Raw genomic sequence first — 19,508 nt, forward strand, 5'->3', positions numbered from 1 at the left:
ACGGAGTAAGGTAAGGTAAGGTAAAACTTTAGCTTGAAAACTGAAGGCCCTGGCTCCAAATCTACATTTAGAGATTTGTGGTTAAACTAACAGATCGGAGTTGAAGGTCCTAGAAGGTTGATACGATCTTGTTCGATACATAAACGTCTCAATTAAGTATTTATTCTTATTGTGTTTTATTTTCCAGTCGTTTGAACAACATTCAAACACAACATCGTATTTACACTTAATTTGAAAGTGAAATAAAAACAAATTCTGTTTATTGTGTTGATATTTTAACTTCAGTTTTATTTGAGGATAAATGATATATATGATATATTGTAATAATAATAATAACTTTCATTTTAATTAAGATCAACATCATTTATAACCTCAAAATAAATAATAATACAAATTAAGTTATAAATATGTTCACAATAAACAACATATTACAATAAAAAACAAAAATAAGATTTATTTTGTTTATAAAACAAACATTAAAACACTTTTAGTTTTGAGTTTCTTCTAAAATGGAGTTCTACCGCCATCTTGTGGTCAAACGTGTGAACTGCGATCAAACTTCTTGTTCGTTTTTAATTGAATGTTCGCGAGTTGACGTCACGTGACCAGCGCGAGACGAGAGTTTACTTCTGGTTCATAATCTATGGATCGATGTATTGATCTGGTGACGTCACACTGGAGTTCGCGGCTCGATGGATTCCAGATGTTCCCACATCTGTCTTGAATCTTCTGCTCGTCCTCTCGAGTCCGCAGCACAACTTGTCTCGTGCTCTGCTCTGAAGCCGCTCATGGACACCCTGGAAGGGAAGACGGCGGCGGTGACCGGAGCCGCGGCGGGAATCGGACTCGCGATCGCGGAGAGACTGTTGGCGCGAGGAGCGAAGGTTTGCGATCGTTCGTTCAATACATTTGGTTCGTGACGCGAGGTCTGGAGGTCAAAGGTCACGTCTCCTCGCAGGTGGCGCTGCTGGACGTGGACGTGACGTCAGGACAGAAGGTGAAGAAGGTTCTGGACCAGAAGTTCGGATCCGAGAAGAGTCTGTTCTTGAAGTGCGACGTCCAATCAGAGGAGGAGGTGAAAGGTATGACGTCACGTGACCACATCTGCTTCTGATCAGCTGTTGAACAACAACACGTGACACATCAAAGCGGTTTCCACTTCCTGTCCCAGCTAGTCAGGGTGAGAGGCAAACAGTCCTCAATGAAACCAGATGTTGCTGCGTTGAGGGAGGAAACCGGAGTTCCAGAGGAAACTAGTGTTTTTAATCAAGAGTTTGAAGAAAAGTTTATATTTGTTTTACATTTTAATGTAAATAATAAAATATAAATGTTAACTAACTTTTATGAAGTTACATTTTTTTGTTTTACAAAAATAAACTTTTCAATCTGAACGAAAATATAACATTAAACTTTTCTCAGACACTGAAGTCACACTTGTGTAGTAGTTGTGTAGTAGTTGTGTAGTAGTTGTGTAATAGTTGTGTATTAGTTGTGTAGTAGTTGTGTTGTAGTTGTGTAATAGTTGTGTAGTAGTTGTGTAGTAGTTGTGTAATAGTTGTGTATTAGTTGTGTAGTAGTTGTGTAGTAGTTGTGTAATAGTTGTGTAGTAGTTGTGTAGTAGTTGTGTAATAGTTGTGTAATAGTTGTGTAGTAGTTGTGTAATAGTTGTGTAATAGTTGTGTATTAGTTGTGTAGTAGTTGTGTAGTAGTTGTGTAATAGTTGTGTATTAGTTGTGTAGTAGTTGTGTAGTAGTTGTGTAGTAGTTGTGTAATAGTTGTGTAATAGTTGTGTAGTAGTTGTGTAATAGTTGTGTAATAGTTGTGTATTAGTTGTGTAGTAGTTGTGTAGTAGTTGTGTAATAGTTGTGTAATAGTTGTGTAGTAGTTGTGTAATAGTTGTGTAATAGTTGTGTATTAGTTGTGTATTAGTTGTGTAGTAGTTGTGTAGTAGTTGTGTAATAGTTGTGTAGTAGTTGTGTAGTAGTTGTGTAGTAGTTGTGTAATAGTTGTGTAATAGTTGTGTAGTAGTTGTGTAATAGTTGTGTAATAGTTGTGTATTAGTTGTGTAGTAGTTGTGTAGTAGTTGTGTAATAGTTGTGTATTAGTTGTGTAATAGTTGTGTATTAGTTGTGTAGTAATTGTGTAGTAGTTGTGTAGTAGAGACGTACAAACACTCAGTAATGTCTCAAGGTTCATGAATCGTGTTGTTGTGTCAGTGATGATGATGTTGTTCATCGTGTGTCCACACAACTGTTGTGTAACTGTTGTGTAACTGTTGTGTAACTGTTGTGTAACTCACTTCTTCACGTAGACAACATTAACTTCTATTCACTACATAAGTCAGAGACATAAACACAGTCGTACCTTCTTTTAGCATTTATTAGTTTTAACGGTTTTGTATTTGTGTGTAACTGTGTGTGATTGTTGTGTAACTGTGTGTGATTGTTGTGTAACTGTGTGTGATTGTTGTGTAACTGTGTGTGATTGGTGTGTAACTGTGTGTGATTGTTGTGCAACTGTCTGTGATTGTTGTGTAACTGTGTGTGATTGTTGTGCAACTGTGTGTGATTATTGTGCAACTGTGTGTGATTGTTGTGCAACTGTGTGTGATTGTTGTGTAACTGTGTGTGATTGTTGTGCAACTGTGTGTGATTGTTGTGTAACTGTGTGTGATTGTTGTGTAACTGTGTGTGATTGTTGTGTAACTGTGTGTGATTGTTGTGTAACTGTGTGTGATTGGTGTGTAACTGTGTGTGATTGGTGTGTAACTGTGTGTGATTGTTGTGCAACTGTGTGTGATTGTTGTGTAACTGTGTGTGATTGTTGTGCAACTGTGTGTGATTGTTGTGTAACTGTGTGTGATTGTTGTGTAACTGTGTGTGATTGTTGTGTAACTGTGTGTGATTGTTGTGTAACTGTGTGTTGTGTCTCCAGCGTCGCTCCACGAAGCCTCTCGAAGGTTCAAAGGTCTCGACATGTTGGTCAACAACGCCGGCGTGTTGCTCGAGGGCGACTGGCAGAAAACGGTTTCCATCAACCTGGTAACGTCGGAGCTTCTTCTTCTTCACTCCTGACACTGACCACTGCGCCTCAGGTGGGCGTCATCCGAGCCTCGTACCTGGGCCTGGAGCTGATGAGTCTGGCGAGCGGCGGGCGAGGAGGCGTCATCATCAACATGGCGTCCATGGCTGGTGAGTCGAGCTGTGATTGGTCGAGGCTCGTCTGACCGTCTGTCGTCGCAGGCGTCGCACCTCTGCCCTCCTGTCCCGTTTACACGGCAACCAAGAGCGGCGTCGTCGGCTTCACCAGAGCGATGGCGGTGAGTGACACGTGTTGACCTTTGACTTGACCTTCATCCAACATTTGATTCTCTTCTCTACAACTAAATGTTTGTTGATTTATAGTTCAATGTTTAAACAACAACAACAACAAAAACAACAACAACAACAACAATAACCCCTGAGTTATCTATCATAACCTCAGGTTCTACGAGTTGGTGCGAAGCCCTCCAACGGCTTCGCTATGGGTTTACCCCGATGCACCGCCTCGTCTCTGAGAAAGCTTAATGAACTCGCCACCCAGCAGGGGGCAGTACCTTCCTATAAAGGCGGGAAGCACCCGCCGCACTTTCTCCAACTGAAAAACTCAGCGAGAAGGGCGGCCGCTGGGCGACGAGGTTGGAGGGCTTCGCACCAACTCGTAGAACCTGAGGTTATGATAGATAACTCAGGGGTTCTACGTCATTGGTGCTCCGCCCTCCAACGGCTTCGCTATGGGTTTACCCAAAAGGCAAAGCCTGACAGGATAAATGTACCCCCGGCTGGACGCCGCTCCTGGAGCAGCATCACTAGGGCCCCGCCGGCCCAGGGTCCAAACCCACTTGAGCCGTGGGCCCTGAGGGGGGCACAACAGCGCTCAAAACAGTATGAGCTACTGATCCCGCCGTTACGTCGAGAAGATAGGCCTTAGCGAAGGTAGACGTGGACGCCCAAGAGGCAGCAGAGCAGATATCCTCTGCTGCCTCACCCCGCATAACAGTGCCTGCTGTTGTCACGTGACACCGAGCTTCCAGCAACTGTGTTGTCAGTCGGAGAATGGGCTGGATACGCACGTCCAGGAGGCGCGCGTATCCTTCCTCCGAGTTCAACAGTACCCCCAGGTAAACTAACTGTTGAACTGGAGTCAGAGCGCTCTTGCTGAGGTTCACTGTGAACCCCAGGGTGGCAATATGGCTCAACACCTTCTGTGTGTGAGCGTAACTTTCTGCCTCTGACCTGGCAAGGATCAACCAGTCGTCCAGATAGGTCAAGATCCTTACCCCACTCACTCTCAATGGCTCCACTGCCGCTTCCACACTCTTGGTGAAGGTCCTGGGTGCCAGAGAGTAGCCGAACGGGAGTCGAGTGTACTGAAACACCCGACCCTCGAGGGCGAAACGCAAGTACTTTCGATGTCTCTTGACTATCGGTATGTGAAAGTACGCGTCGGTCAGGTCGATAGATGTCATCCAATCTCCTGGACTTACACCTGAAAGCAGTTCTTGACCGTCAACATGCGAAACGGGCGGGTAGCTATGAACTTGTTCAAATAGCTGAGGTCCAGAATGGGCCTCCAACCCCCGGTCTTCTTCGCCACGAGGAAGTACCGGGAGTAAAACCCTGTCATCATCTCGGCTGCAGGGACCAGTTCTACGACCTCCTTCTGCAGCAGAGTAGACACCTCGTTTCTCAACAGGATAATTTCTCCTGCTCCGCCATACGCGTCCCGAGAATCCCTGAAAACGCGGGGGTTGACGGGCAAAAGTAGCGCATAGCCCCGCCTGATTACTCCCCCCAGCCAAGTGGGTCTTAGAAGTAAAACCAGGCGACTCCAAGCCGAATAATGTTCTGTCAGAACCGCAGCCCTGGCGAACCTTGGGTAGTCCTCCGGCCCGCCCCCCAAGGGCGGGCCATAGACGAAAGGGCATCACACAAGCCGCGTCTCTATCTCTTGAATCCACAGAGCATGTACTCGAGTTGGATTCACTAGAACCCCCACTCTCATACATAAACCGGCTCTGTGGGAGAAGCGCGCAAGTGCGCGTGAGACACCTCAGATGCGCGTCGTGCGTGTTCCCTTCCCCCCCCGGAAGTCTTCCCAACTCCCTGAGCACTTCTTAGTGTCACCGGAGCTGACAAAACCCGCGATGTGGAGGAATGTGCTGGAGAATTAACCCGGAGCTGAAGAACGAACCACAGAAACGTCATACGTTCTCTTGTTTTTATTTACATAGAGCCCTTTGAAAGAGTAGGGGGGAGGAGGGCTCCCCCGAGACGAAGCCTCGACGCCCCTGCGTCCTCACCGCTGCGGGTCCCTCCTCCGCTGGCTCCGCTGCGGCTGCTGGCTCCCCGGCGACGCTCGCTCGTCGCCCGCCGCGGCTGTTGCCGTTGCTGCTGGTGCTGCTGGGGCGGCTGGCTCTGGTGACGCTTTCCCCCTGCACCAGCTGATGGGGCCGACGAACGGGCTCTCCGTCTCCGAGCGCCGGACCCCCGTCGCGCCTCGTCCTCACGCCCATGCAGGTGATGGCGGAGCTGCGCTGCCTCCTGCCGGGCCACGACGTTCCGGAGCTCCGGACCGAACAGGGAGTCCTCCGTTATTGGTCCGTCCAGGAGGAGCCTCCGGTCTCTCTCCGGCAGCGCTGTGGCCAGGTCTAGCCACAGGTGCCGGTGGCCCAGCTGTCCAGCGTCGCGTAGTCCCCCTCCCAGGATCGCGTACGCCTGCGACATCCGGAGGAGCGCAGCCACCGAGTCCTTGACTTCCTCCAACTCCGAAGGTCCAAGGTCATCTCGGTCCACGGTGAGCCTGTCGAGCGCACCGCACAGGAGAGCCATGTTGTTTGCGAGGGAGACCACCTGCGTCCCCCCCTTGTAGGATCGGTTAAACAACATTGCCGTCAACCTGTCTTCAGCTCTAGGCAGAGCTACAGGGCGGCCTGGCCACAGTCGAGCTCCCGGGTCGAGGGCGGCACGTACCGTATCCGAGGGCTCCGGGACACCGCGCCGCCAGTCCACCCCGTCCACACGGCAATAGGGTCCGTAGGATCCTACGGGAGGCCCTGAAGCCATGGGAGAGGCAGACCCTCGCCGCGCGTAGCCCCAGATCTCTACCAGCTTAGGACAGATAACACCCGGAACCGCAGGCCTGCGCGCTTCGTTCCGCCCGACCCGCATGTAAACGGTGGTGGCGCGAGTGGAGGTGCGGGGGGGAGCTCGACCTCCATGCGGTTCGCCACGGTGGTGAATATGCGCGGCAGGATGTCAAGCGGGTAGCGAGGAACCGGCCCGGCTCCCCCGACCGCTTCGACGTCCCCCGGCTCGGAACCGAACAGGGTGCTCGGATCCGCCTCATAACACCGCCGGTCGTCCTCCTCATCGTAGTCGGCCCACGACCTGGCTGGAGGACGCGGCGTGCGCCGACGGGCCTCGTATGCAACAACAATAACGACAACAACAACAACAACGACAGCAACAACAACAACGACAGCAACAACAACAACAAATATCTCTAATAATATCTCATATCCAACACGTCAAGGTCGTCTCTGGAGCTTCAGGCCTCGGCGTTCGCTTCAACGTTCTCTGTCCAGGTTTCGTTGAGACTCAGATGATCAACGACCTCCAGGAGAAACTGGCTCCGTTCGAGGGTCTGAGGGAATTGAACCAGCAACTCATCGACAAGATCGGCATCATCAGGTGAGTTTATGACGTCACGGATTATTAATAACAAACATAAATAATAAATATTTATATTAATAAACATTTATAATAATAAATATTTATATTAATAAACATTTATAATAATAAATATTTATAATAATAAACATTTATAATAATAAATATTTATAATAATAAATATTTATAATAATAAACATTTATAATAATAAATATTTATAATAATAAATATGTATAATAATAAATATTTATATTAATAAACATTTATAATAATAAATATTTATAATAATAAACATTTATAATAATAAATATTTATAATAATAAATATTTATATTAATAAACATTTATAATAATAAATATTTATATTAATAAACATTTATAATAATAAATATTTATAATAATAAATATGTATAATAATAAACATTTATAATAATAAATATGTATAATAATAAACATTTATGAACGTTTATAATAATAACAAGTATTAATAATAATAAACATTTATAATAATAACAAACATGAACACCTCAAAGACCAAGGAGCTGGTCTTGGACTTCAGGAGGTCCAGGACAGTACCTCGTGTGTGTCTGGACCTGGTCCTGCAACACAGACCATGTGTCTAAGAAAGTTCAGAGTAGAACCTTCTGAGGAGGATCATAGAACATCTGCAAGAAGATCCTCTGCATGTTCTACCAGTGTGTGGTGGTCAGTGTTCTATGCTGTGTGTGTTGGGAATGTGTCCAGGGGGTCAACAGGTCAACAGGTCAACAGGTCAACAGGTCAACAGGTTGATCAGGAGCTCTGTGGTTGAAGCTGGACTCACTGGTGACATCACTGAACAAACTACCCTCATCATGATCATCATCCTCTGAACACTGTCATCAGTGAACACATGGAGCATCAATGCTCCTCCCATGATGCAACACTGTCATCAGTGAACACATGAAGCACCAATGCTCCTCCCATGATGCAACACTGTCATCAGTGAACACATGGAGCATCAATGCTCCTCCCATGATGCAACACTGTCATCAGTCAACACATGCAGCATCAATGCTCCTCCCATGATGCAACACTGTCATCAGTGAACACATGGAGCATCAATGCTCCTCCCATGATGCAACACTGTCATCAGTGAACACATGGAGCATCAATGCTCCTCCCATGATGCAACACTGTCATCAGTGAACACATGGAGCATCAATGCTCCTCCCATGATGCAACACTGTCATCAGTGAACACATGGAGCATCAATGCTCCTCCCATGATGCAACACTGTCATCAGTGAACACATGGAGCATCAATGCTCCTCCCATGATGCAACACTGTCATCAGTGAACACATGAAGCACCAATGCTCCTCCCATGATGCAACACTGTCATCAGTGAACACATGCAGCATCAATGCTCCTCCCATGATGCAACACTGTCATCAGTGAACACATGAAGCACCAATGCTCCTCCCATGATGCAACACTGTCATCAGTGAACACATGGAGCACCAATGCTCCTCCCATGATGCAACACTGTCATCAGTGAACACATGGAGCATCAATGCTCCTCCCATGATGCAACACTGTCATCAGTGAACACATGGAGCACCAATGCTCCTCCCATGATGCAACACTGTCATCAGTGAACACATGCAGCACCAATGCTCCTCCCATGATGCAACACTGTCATCAGTGAACACATGCAGCACCAATGCTCCTCCCATGATGCAACACTGTCATCAGTGAACACATGAAGCACCAATGCTCCTCCCATGATGCAACACTGTCATCAGTGAACACATGGAGCACCAATGCTCCTCCCATGATGCAACACTGTCATCAGTGAACACATGCAGCACCAATGCTCCTCCCATGATGCAACACTGTCATCAGTGAACACATGGAGCATCAATGCTCCTCCCATGATGCAACACTGTCATCAGTGAACACATGGAGCACCAATGCTCCTCCCATGATGCAACACTGTCATCAGTGAACACATGCAGCACCAATGCTCCTCCCATGATGCAACACTGTCATCAGTGAACACATGGAGCACCAATGCTCCTCCCATGATGCAACACTGTCATCAGTGAACACATGGAGCATCAATGCTCCTCCCATGATGCAACACTGTCATCAGTGAACACATGGAGCACCAATGCTCCTCCCATGATGCAACACTGTCATCAGTGAACACATGCAGCACCAATGCTCCTCCCATGATGCAACACTGTCATCAGTGAACACATGCAGCATCAATGCTCCTCCCATGATGCAACACTGTCATCAGTGAACACATGGAGCACCAATGCTCCTCCCATGATGCAACACTGTCATCAGTGAACACATGCAGCATCAATGCTCCTCCCATGATGCAACACTGTCATCAGTGAACACATGGAGCATCAATGCTCCTCCCATGATGCAACACTGTCATCAGTGAACACATGGAGCATCAATGCTCCTCCCATGATGCAACACTGTCATCAGTGAACACATGGAGCATCAATGCTCCTCCCATGATGCAACACTGTCATCAGTGAACACATGAAGCACCAATGCTCCTCCCATGATGCAACACTGTCATCAGTGAACACATGCAGCATCAATGCTCCTCCCATGATGCAACACTGTCATCAGTGAACACATGAAGCACCAATGCTCCTCCCATGATGCAACACTGTCATCAGTGAACACATGGAGCATCAATGCTCCTCCCATGATGCAACACTGTCATCAGTGAACACATGGAGCATCAATGCTCCTCCCATGATGCAACACTGTCATCAGTGAACACATGGAGCACCAATGCTCCTCCCATGATGCAACACTGTCATCAGTGAACACATGCAGCATCAATGCTCCTCCCATGATGCAACACTGTCATCAGTGAACACATGCAGCATCAATGCTCCTCCCATGATGCAACACTGTCATCAGTGAACACATGCAGCATCAATGCTTCTCCCATGATGCAACACTGTCATCAGTGAACACATGCAGCATCAATGCTCCTCCCATGATGCAACACTGTCATCAGTGAACACATGGAGCACCAATGCTCCTCCCATGATGCAACACTGTCATCAGTGAACACATGCAGCATCAATGCTCCTCCCATGATGCAACACTGTCATCAGTGAACACATGGAGCACCAATGCTCCTCCCATGATGCAACACTGTCATCAGTGAACACATGCAGCACCAATGCTCCTCCCATGATGCAACACTGTCATCAGTGAACACATGCAGCATCAATGCTCCTCCCATGATGCAACACTGTCATCAGTGAACACATGGAGCACCAATGCTCCTCCCATGATGCAACACTGTCATCAGTGAACACATGCAGCACCAATGCTCCTCCCATGATGCAACACTGTCATCAGTGAACACATGGAGCATCAATGCTCCTCCCATGATGCAACACTGTCATCAGTGAACACATGCAGCATCAATGCTCCTCCCATGATGCAACACTGTCATCAGTGAACACATGCAGCATCAATGCTCCTCCCATGATGCAACACTGTCATCAGTGAACACATGCAGCATCAATGCTCCTCCCATGATGCAACACTGTCATCAGTGAACACATGCAGCACCAATGCTCCTCCCATGATGCAACACTGTCATCAGTGAACACATGCAGCATCAATGCTCCTCCCATGATGCAACACTGTCATCAGTGAACACATGGAGCATTAATGCTCCTCCCATGATGCAACACTGTCATCAGTGAACACATGCAGCATCAATGCTCCTCCCATGATGCAACACTGTCATCAGTGAACACATGGAGCATTAATGCTCCTCCCATGATGCAACACTGTCATCAGTGAACACATGGAGCACAACACTCCTCCCATGATGCAACACTGTCATCGGTGAACACATGGAGCACCAATGCTCCTCCCATGATGCAACACTGTCATCAGTCAACACATGGAGCACCAATGCTCCTCCCATGATGCAACACTGTCATCATTGAACACATGCAGCATCAATGCTCCTCCCATGATGCAACACTGTCATCAGTGAACACATGCAGCATCAATGCTCCTCCCATGATGCAACACTGTCATCAGCGAACACATGCAGCACCAATGCTCCTCCCATGATGCAACACTGTCATCAGTGAACACATGCAGCATCAATGCTCCTCCCATGATGCAACACTGTCATCAGTGAACACATGCAGCATCAATGCTCCTCCCATGATGCAACACTGTCATCAGTGAACACATGCAGCATCAATGCTCCTCCCATGATGCAACACTGTCATCAGTGAACACATGCAGCAACAATGCTCCTCCCATGATGCAACACTGTCATCAGTGAACACATGGAGCACCAATGCTCCTCCCATGATGCAACACTGTCATCAGTGAACACATGGAGCATCAATGCTCCTCCCATGATGCAACACTGTCATCAGTGAACACATGGAGCACCAATGCTCCTCCCATGATGCAACACTGTCATCAGTGAACACATGCAGCACCAATGCTCCTCCCATGATGCAACACTGTCATCAGTGAACACATGGAGCATCAATGCTCCTCCCATGATGCAACACTGTCATCAGTGAACACATGCAGCACCAATGCTCCTCCCATGATGCAACACTGTCATCAGTGAACACATGCAGCATCAATGCTCCTCCCATGATGCAACACTGTCATCAGTGAACACATGCAGCACCAATGCTCCTCCCATGATGCAACACTGTCATCAGTGAACACATGGAGCATCAATGCTCCTCCCATGATGCAACACTGTCATCAGTGAACACATGCAGCACCAATGCTCCTCCCATGATGCAACACTGTCATCAGTGAACACATGGAGCATTAATGCTCCTCCCATGATGCAACACTGTCCTCAGTGAACACATGGAGCATCAATGCTCCTCCCATGATGCAACACTGTCCTCAGTGAACACATGCAGCATCAATGCTCCTCCCATGATGCAACACTGTCATCAGTGAACACATGCAGCATCAATGCTCCTCCCATGATGCAACACTGTCATCAGTGAACACATGCAGCATCAATGCTCCTCCCATGATGCAACACTGTCCTCAGTGAACACATGCAGCATCAATGCTCCTCCCATGATGCAACACTGTCATCAGTGAACACATGCAGCATCAATGCTCCTCCCATGATGCAACACTGTCATCAGTGAACACATGCAGCATCAATGCTCCTCCCATGATGCAACACTGTCATCAGTGAACACATGGAGCATCAATGCTCCTCCCATGATGCAACACTGTCATCAGTGAACACATGCAGCATCAATGCTCCTCCCATGATGCAACACTGTCATCAGTGAACACATGCAGCACCAATGCTCCTCCCATGATGCAACACTGTCATCAGTGAACACATGGAGCATCAATGCTCCTCCCATGATGCAACACTGTCATCAGTGAACACATGCAGCATCAATGCTCCTCCCATGATGCAACACTGTCATCAGTGAACACATGCAGCACCAATGCTCCTCCCATGATGCAACACTGTCCTCAGTGAACACATGCAGCATCAATGCTCCTCCCATGATGCAACACTGTCATCAGTGAACACATGCAGCATCAATGCTCCTCCCATGATGCAACACTGTCATCAGTGAACACATGCAGCACCAATGCTCCTCCCATGATGCAACACTGTCATCAGTGAACACATGCAGCATCAATGCTCCTCCCATGATGCAACACTGTCATCAGTGAACACATGCAGCACCAATGCTCCTCCCATGATGCAACACTGTCATCAGTGAACACATGGAGCATTAATGCTCCTCCCATGATGCAACACTGTCCTCAGTGAACACATGGAGCATCAATGCTCCTCCCATGATGCAACACTGTCATCAGTGAACACATGGAGCATCAATGCTCCTCCCATGATGCAACACTGTCATCAGTGAACACATGGAGCATCAATGCTCCTCCCATGATGCAACACTGTCATCAGTCAACACATGGAGCACCAATGCTCCTCCCATGATGCAACACTGTCATCAGTGAACACATGGAGCATCAATGCTCCTCCCATGATGCAACACTGTCATCAGTCAACACATGGAGCATCAATGCTCCTCCCATGATGCAACACTGTCATCAGTCAACACATGGAGCATCAATGCTCCTCCCATGATGCAACACTGTCATCAGTGAACACATGCAGCACCAATGCTCCTCCCATGATGCAACACTGTCATCAGTGAACACATGGAGCACCAATGCTCCTCCCATGATGCAACCCTGTCCTCAGTGAACACATGCAGCATCAATGCTCCTCCCATGATGCAACACTGTCCTCAGTGAACACATGGAGCATCAATGCTCCTCCCATGATGCAACACTGTCCTCAGTGAACACATGGAGCATCAATGCTCCTCCCATGATGCAACACTGTCATCAGTGAACACATGGAGCATCAATGCTCCTCCCATGATGCAACACTGTCCTCAGTGAACACATGGAGCATCAATGCTCCTCCCATGATGCAACACTGTCCTCAGTGAACACATGGAGCATCAATGCTCCTCCCATGATGCAACACTGTCCTCAGTGAACACATGGAGCACCAATGCTCCTCCCATGATGCAACACTGTCCTCAGTGAACACATGGAGCATCAATGCTCCTCCCATGATGCAACACTGTCCTCAGTGAACACATGGAGCACCAATGCTCCTCCCATGATGCAACACTGTCCTCAGTGAACACATGGAGCATCAATGCTCCTCCCATGATGCAACACTGTCATCAGTGAACACATGGAGCATCAATGCTCCTCCCATGATGCAACACTGTCCTCAGTGAACACATGGAGCATCAATGCTCCTCCCATGATGCAACACTGTCATCAGTGAACACATGGAGCATCAATGCTCCTCCCATGATGCAACACTGTCATCAGTGAACACATGCAGCACCAATGCTCCTCCCATGATGCAACACTGTCATCAGTGAACACATGCAGCATCAATGCTCCTCCCATGATGCAACACTGTCATCAGTGAACACATGCAGCATCAATGCTCCTCCCATGATGCAACACTGTCATCAGTGAACACATGCAGCACCAATGCTCCTCCCATGATGCAACACTGTCATCAGTGAACACATGCAGCATCAATGCTCCTCCCATGATGCAACACTGTCATCAGTGAACACATGGAGCATCAATGCTCCTCCCATGATGCAACACTGTCATCAGTGAACACATGCAGCATCAATGCTCCTCCCATGATGCAACACTGTCATCAGTGAACACATGCAGCATCAATGCTCCTCCCATGATGCAACACTGTCATCAGTGAACACATGCAGCATCAATGCTCCTCCCATGATGCAACACTCATAGACTCAAGGACTCATTCATTCCTCGTGTTATTAAATTGTTTAATTCTGAGTTTGGAGGCAGAAGTGAAAGTATCTTGATGTTCTATGTTAGTCTTTGTATCTTTGTGTTTGTTATTTGTCTTTGATCTTGTTCTTTATCTTTATTTCTCTTTGTTCTTATTTTATTTATTTATTTAATGAAAAATTGCTGTATTTTCTGTGGCTATAGAAAAAAACAATTTCCTGAAGGAGATCAATAAAGTTCTACCTTACCTTACCTTCCGTGATCAGACGTAAACATAAACTACGTCATCAGGTCCCGGACACAGCTGCCCAATCAGAGGCCACGAGGGTTTAGCTGCCCCGGCTATTGCCTGCTCTTATATATCAACACGCTGTTCGTCAGGTTTGAAGGTTAAAATGAAAATCATTTGAAAATAAATATCTGCGCTTTTCTTTCTTGGCGTCTATTCATCCATGTGTTCAACTTTTGAACTACTTTGTGTTAATAATGAATTAATTTGCTGTATTTGATTTAAATGATTCCTAATAATTCGTTATATTTGTTCATATTTGTTCGCAGTGCGGCTGAAGTCGCGGATTGTTTCCTGGAGTTAGTGACGGACGAGACGAAGAACGGAGAAGTTCTGATGGTTTGTCAGAAACTGAAACGATCTGTGACGTTTCCATCGATCCTGTGACGTCACAAATAAACACGTGACAACATCTTCACTTCCGGTGTTTGTCACTTCTTAGAGAAATCAAAGAAAGTTCTTTAAAGAATGAATCTCTTAAATGACATAAACTCTCCCTGGAACCAAGAACCATCGATGACATTGATCAGTGTCAGTTCTTCGTATGAGCCGCTAGAGGGCGAGCGCGAGGTGTGTGTAGCACCGCCAGAGTCTCGACCAATCACAACGCACAGCTCGTCTACGTCACGGTGTCTGTTGTTAGGGACCGTCGAGAGAAACGAACACGGAAGTGTAAAAGTTCAGACAATTCAATGAAGCAAATGTTTTTTAAATGTATCACTGTTTTATAGATTTTATCTAAAGGAAGAAGGAAAATCCCAAAACAAAGTTATATCTATAGTTTGACTATAAATAAAATACTTCATTAACATATAAACGATAAAATATGTAGAGAAAATTAAATGTGTTTCATTCTTTCTAAGATTATGTTCACATGGAAGAGGAGGAGCCTGTCGTGGCGTCACATGGAAGAGGAGGAGCCTGTCGTGGCGTCACATGGAAGAGGAGGAGCCTGTCGTGGCGTCACATGGAAGAGGAGGAGCCTGTCGTGGCGTCACATGGCGCCGCTGGACAGGTTCTTCAGGCTCTCGCGGTCGAAGCGGACGGCGTGCCATCCTTCCGTCTCCGTCAGGTCCTGCGCTCCGTTGGCGCCGTAGAAGGCTCTCGCCGACGCGTTCTTCTTGGAGACCATCAGCTGGAGACGCTCGCAGTCGCTGTCGTGTCCCACCTGTCAAGGGACACGTCAAGGAACACGTCAAGGGACACGTCAAGGGACACGTCAAGGGACACGTCAAGGGACACGTCAAGGGACACGTCAAGGGACACGTCAAGGGACACGTCAAGGGACACGCCGACGAACACGCCGACGAACACGCCGACGAACACGCCGACGAAGCTTCTGGAAACATCACAACAAGATTCTCACCTTTGCAACTTCTGCCAGGAGACGTTTCCCGACGCCCAGCCCTGAGAGCATCAGTGGAGTCAACGATTCTCCAGATGATCCGTCGCTTTCCTTACCTCGAAATTCTGGTTTCACGTACAGATCGTCCAGATGCAGCGACTTTCCCGCCCACGAGCTGTAGATGAAGTAATAGAGGGCGTATCCGGCGACGCGTGACTCTAACACAGGAGACTCTGGTGAGGGAACGTCACGTGGAGCCAGAGCTTCCATCAGTACCTTGCGTGGGATCCACACAAACCTGGGCCAGAAGACAACAGAAGAGAGGATTCTTGCTGAAGCCGTCGCGCTCCAGGTCTGGAAGCAGAGACATGGAAGCAGAGACATGGAAGCAGAGACATGGAAGCAGAGACATGAAACATGGAAGCAGAGACATGGAAGCAGAGACATGGAAGCAGAGACATGGAAGCAGAGACATGGAAGCAGAGACATGGAAGCAGAGACATGGAAGCAGAGACATGGAAGCAGAGACATGAAACATGGAAGCAGAGACATGGAAGCAGAGACATGGAAGCAGAGACATGGAAGCAGAGACATGAAACATGGAAGCAGAGACATGAAACATGGAAGCAGAGACATGGAAGCAGAGACATGGAAGCAGAGACATGGAAGCAGAGACATGAAACATGGAAGCAGAGACATGAAACATGGAAGCAGAGACATGAAACATGGAAGCAGAGACATGAAACATGGAAGCAGAGACATGAAACATGGAAGCAGAGACATGAAACATGGAAGCAGAGACATGGAACATGGAAGCAGAGACATGGAAGCAGAGACATGAAACATGGAAGCAGAGACATGAAACATGGAAGCAGAGACATGAAACATGGAAGCAGAGACATGAAACATGGAAGCAGAGACATGAAACATGGAAGCAGAGACATGGAAGCAGAGACATGAAACATGGAAGCAGAGACATGGAAGCAGAGACATGGAACATGGAAGCAGAGACATGGAAGCAGAGACATGGAACATGGAAGCAGAGACATGGAAGCAGAGACATGAAACATGGAAGCAGAGACATGGAAGCAGAGACATGGAACATGGAAGCAGAGACATGAAACATGGAAGCAGAGACATGGAACATGGAAGCAGAGACATGAAACATGGAAGCAGAGACATGAAACATGGAAGCAGAGACATGAAACATGGAAGCAGAGACATGAAACATGGAAGCAGAGACATGAAACATGGAAGCAGAGACATGAAACATGGAAGCAGAGACATGAAACATGGAAGCAGAGACATGAAACATGGAAGCAGAGACATGAAACATGGAAGCAGAGACATGGAACATGGAAGCAGAGACATGAAACATGGAAGCAGAGACATGAAACATGGAAGCAGAGACATGAAACATGGAAGCAGAGACATGAAACATGGAAGCAGAGACATGAAACATGGAAGCAGAGACATGAAACATGGAAGCAGAGACATGAAACATGGAAGCAGAGACATGAAACATGGAAGCAGAGACATGAAACATGGAAGCAGAGACATGAAACATGGAAGCAGAGACATGGAACATGAAACATGGAACATGGAAGCAGAGACATGGAAGCAGAGACATGAAACATGGAAGCAGAGACATGGAACATGGAAGCAGAGACATGAAACATGGAAGCAGAGACATGGAAGCAGAGACATGAAACATGGAAGCAGAGACATGAAACATGAAACATGAAACATGAAACATGGAAGCAGAGACATGAAACATGAAACATGAAACATGGAAGCAGAGACATGGAAGCAGAGACATGAAACATGAAACATGAAACATGAAACATGGAAGCAGAGACATGGAAGCAGAGACATGAAACATGAAACATGAAACATGGAAGCAGAGACATGAAACATGGAAGCAGAGACATGGAAGCAGAGACATGAAACATGAAACATGAAACATGGAAGCAGAGACATGAAACATGAAACATGAAACATGGAAGCAGAGACATGAAACATGGAAGCAGAGACATGGAAGCAGAGACATGAAACATGAAACATGAAACATGGAAGCAGAGACATGAAACATGGAAGCAGAGACATGAAACATGAAACATGAAACATGGAAGCAGAGACATGAAACATGGAAGCAGAGACATGAAACATGGAAGCAGAGACATGGAACATGGAAGCAGAGACATGAAACATGGAAGCAGAGACATGAAACATGAAACATGAAACATGAAACATGGAAGCAGAGACATGGAAGCAGAGACATGAAACATGGAAGCAGAGACATGAAACATGGAAGCAGAGACATGGAAGCAGAGACATGAAACATGGAAGCAGAGACATGAAACATGAAACATGAAACATGGAAGCAGAGACATGGAAGCAGAGACATGAAACATGGAAGCAGAGACATGAAACATGGAAGCAGAGACATGAAACATGGAAGCAGAGACATGGAAGCAGAGACATGAAACATGGAAGCAGAGACATGAAACATGGAAGCAGAGACATGAAACATGGAAGCAGAGACATGAAACATGAAACATGAAACATGAAACATGGAAGCAGAGACATGGAAGCAGAGACATGAAACATGGAAGCAGAGACATGAAACATGGAAGCAGAGACATGAAACATGAAACATGAAACATGAAACATGAAACATGGAAGCAGAGACATGAAACATGAAACATGAAACATGGAAGCAGAGACATGGAAGCAGAGACATGAAACATGAAACATGAAACATGGAAGCAGAGACATGGAAGCAGAGACATGAAACATGGAAGCAGAGACATGGAAGCAGAGACATGAAACATGAAACATGAAACATGGAAGCAGAGACATGAAACATGGAAGCAGAGACATGGAAGCAGAGACATGAAACATGAAACATGAAACATGGAAGCAGAGACATGGAACATGGAAGCAGAGACATGAAACATGAAACATGAAACATGGAAGCAGAGACATGAAACATGGAAGCAGAGACATGAAACATGAAACATGAAACATGAAACATGGAAGCAGAGACATGGAAGCAGAGACATGAAACATGGAAGCAGAGACATGAAACATGGAAGCAGAGACATGAAACATGAAACATGAAACATGAAACATGGAAGCAGAGACATGAAACATGAAACATGAAACATGGAAGCAGAGACATGGAAGCAGAGACATGGAACATGGAAGCAGAGACATGAAACATGGAAGCAGAGACATGGAAGCAGAGACATGGAACATGGAAGCAGAGACATGGAAGCAGAGACATGAAACATGAAACATGAAACATGAAACATGGAAGCAGAGACGAGGAAACGTGGTTTAGAAGAATCTTGTTGACGTGAAGGAACACTTGATTGACAGGGACTTGAACGGAGACATGGATGCAGACTCACCTTCCAGACACGTCTTCACCTGATCAGCCTTGTGTTCGTGAAGAGCCAGATCCTGAAACATGAACCAACAGTAGAATCACAGGATCCACCTCACGTCAGATCTTCCTCCAGACCTTGATCATCCCGAGGATGTCGGAGACGTCTGTCCTGATGGCTGGTCGGATCGAGCACTGCATGGTCGGCAGTCGACAGACTCTTGAGAGAAGCGAGTGAAGAGTGAAGAGAAGAGTGAAGACAAGAGAGAAGAGTGAAGAGAGAGAGGGGCGAGCGGGAGGGCGTGGTCTCTCACCTGCTGAAGAAACTATTTCGACTGTTTTCATCGACGTTTTCTTCCACATTAGGAACGAATCCAACAATGTTTCGA

General features: G+C 46.7%; 2 protein-coding genes across 2 annotated transcripts; one reads left to right on the forward strand and one right to left on the reverse strand.

Annotated features, from left to right (window-relative positions):
- Positions 1-560: 560 nt before the first annotated feature.
- Positions 561-14,789, forward strand: LOC148065629 (15-hydroxyprostaglandin dehydrogenase [NAD(+)]-like). Its single transcript, XM_087807257.1, has 7 exons — positions 561-884; positions 959-1,082; positions 2,935-3,041; positions 3,095-3,191; positions 3,243-3,319; positions 6,574-6,731; positions 14,653-14,789. Exons 1-7 carry the CDS (start codon positions 693-695, stop codon positions 14,768-14,770), a joined length of 873 nt encoding a protein of 290 aa, XP_087663383.1. The 5' UTR covers positions 561-692; the 3' UTR covers positions 14,771-14,789.
- Positions 14,790-15,277: 488 nt separating this feature from the next.
- Positions 15,278-19,320, reverse strand: LOC148065630 (thialysine N-epsilon-acetyltransferase-like). Its single transcript, XM_087808059.1, has 6 exons — positions 19,258-19,320; positions 19,145-19,196; positions 15,993-16,082; positions 15,845-15,946; positions 15,750-15,790; positions 15,278-15,551 (listed from the first exon to the last, which is right to left on the reverse strand). Exons 1-6 carry the CDS (start codon positions 19,318-19,320, stop codon positions 15,378-15,380), a joined length of 522 nt encoding a protein of 173 aa, XP_087664185.1. The 3' UTR covers positions 15,278-15,377.
- Positions 19,321-19,508: the final 188 nt, after the last annotated feature.

This window comes from Callionymus lyra, chromosome 14 (genome assembly GCF_982586985.1).
Source record: "Callionymus lyra chromosome 14, fCalLyr1.hap1.1, whole genome shotgun sequence".
In the NCBI taxonomy this organism is placed as follows: Eukaryota; Metazoa; Chordata; class Actinopteri; order Syngnathiformes; family Callionymidae; genus Callionymus; species Callionymus lyra.

Excerpts from the sequence above, each read along its gene's own strand:
- LOC148065629 (XM_087807257.1), top strand. The coding sequence starts at position 693 with ATGGATTCCAGATGTTCCCACATCTGTCTTGAATCTTCTGCTCGTCCT. Across the intron at positions 3,042-3,094 it reads AAACGGTTTCCATCAACCTG|GTGGGCGTCATCCGAGCCTC; the intron begins GTAACGTCGGAG and ends ACTGCGCCTCAG. Across the intron at positions 3,320-6,573 it reads GCTTCACCAGAGCGATGGCG|GTCGTCTCTGGAGCTTCAGG; the intron begins GTGAGTGACACG and ends CAACACGTCAAG.
- LOC148065630 (XM_087808059.1), bottom strand. The coding sequence starts at position 19,320 with ATGCAGTGCTCGATCCGACCAGCCATCAGGACAGACGTCTCCGACATC. Across the intron at positions 16,083-19,144 it reads GGTGAAGACGTGTCTGGAAG|ACCTGGAGCGCGACGGCTTC; the intron begins GTGAGTCTGCAT and ends CTCTGCTTCCAG. Across the intron at positions 15,791-15,844 it reads CGTGAAACCAGAATTTCGAG|GGCTGGGCGTCGGGAAACGT; the intron begins GTAAGGAAAGCG and ends TGATGCTCTCAG.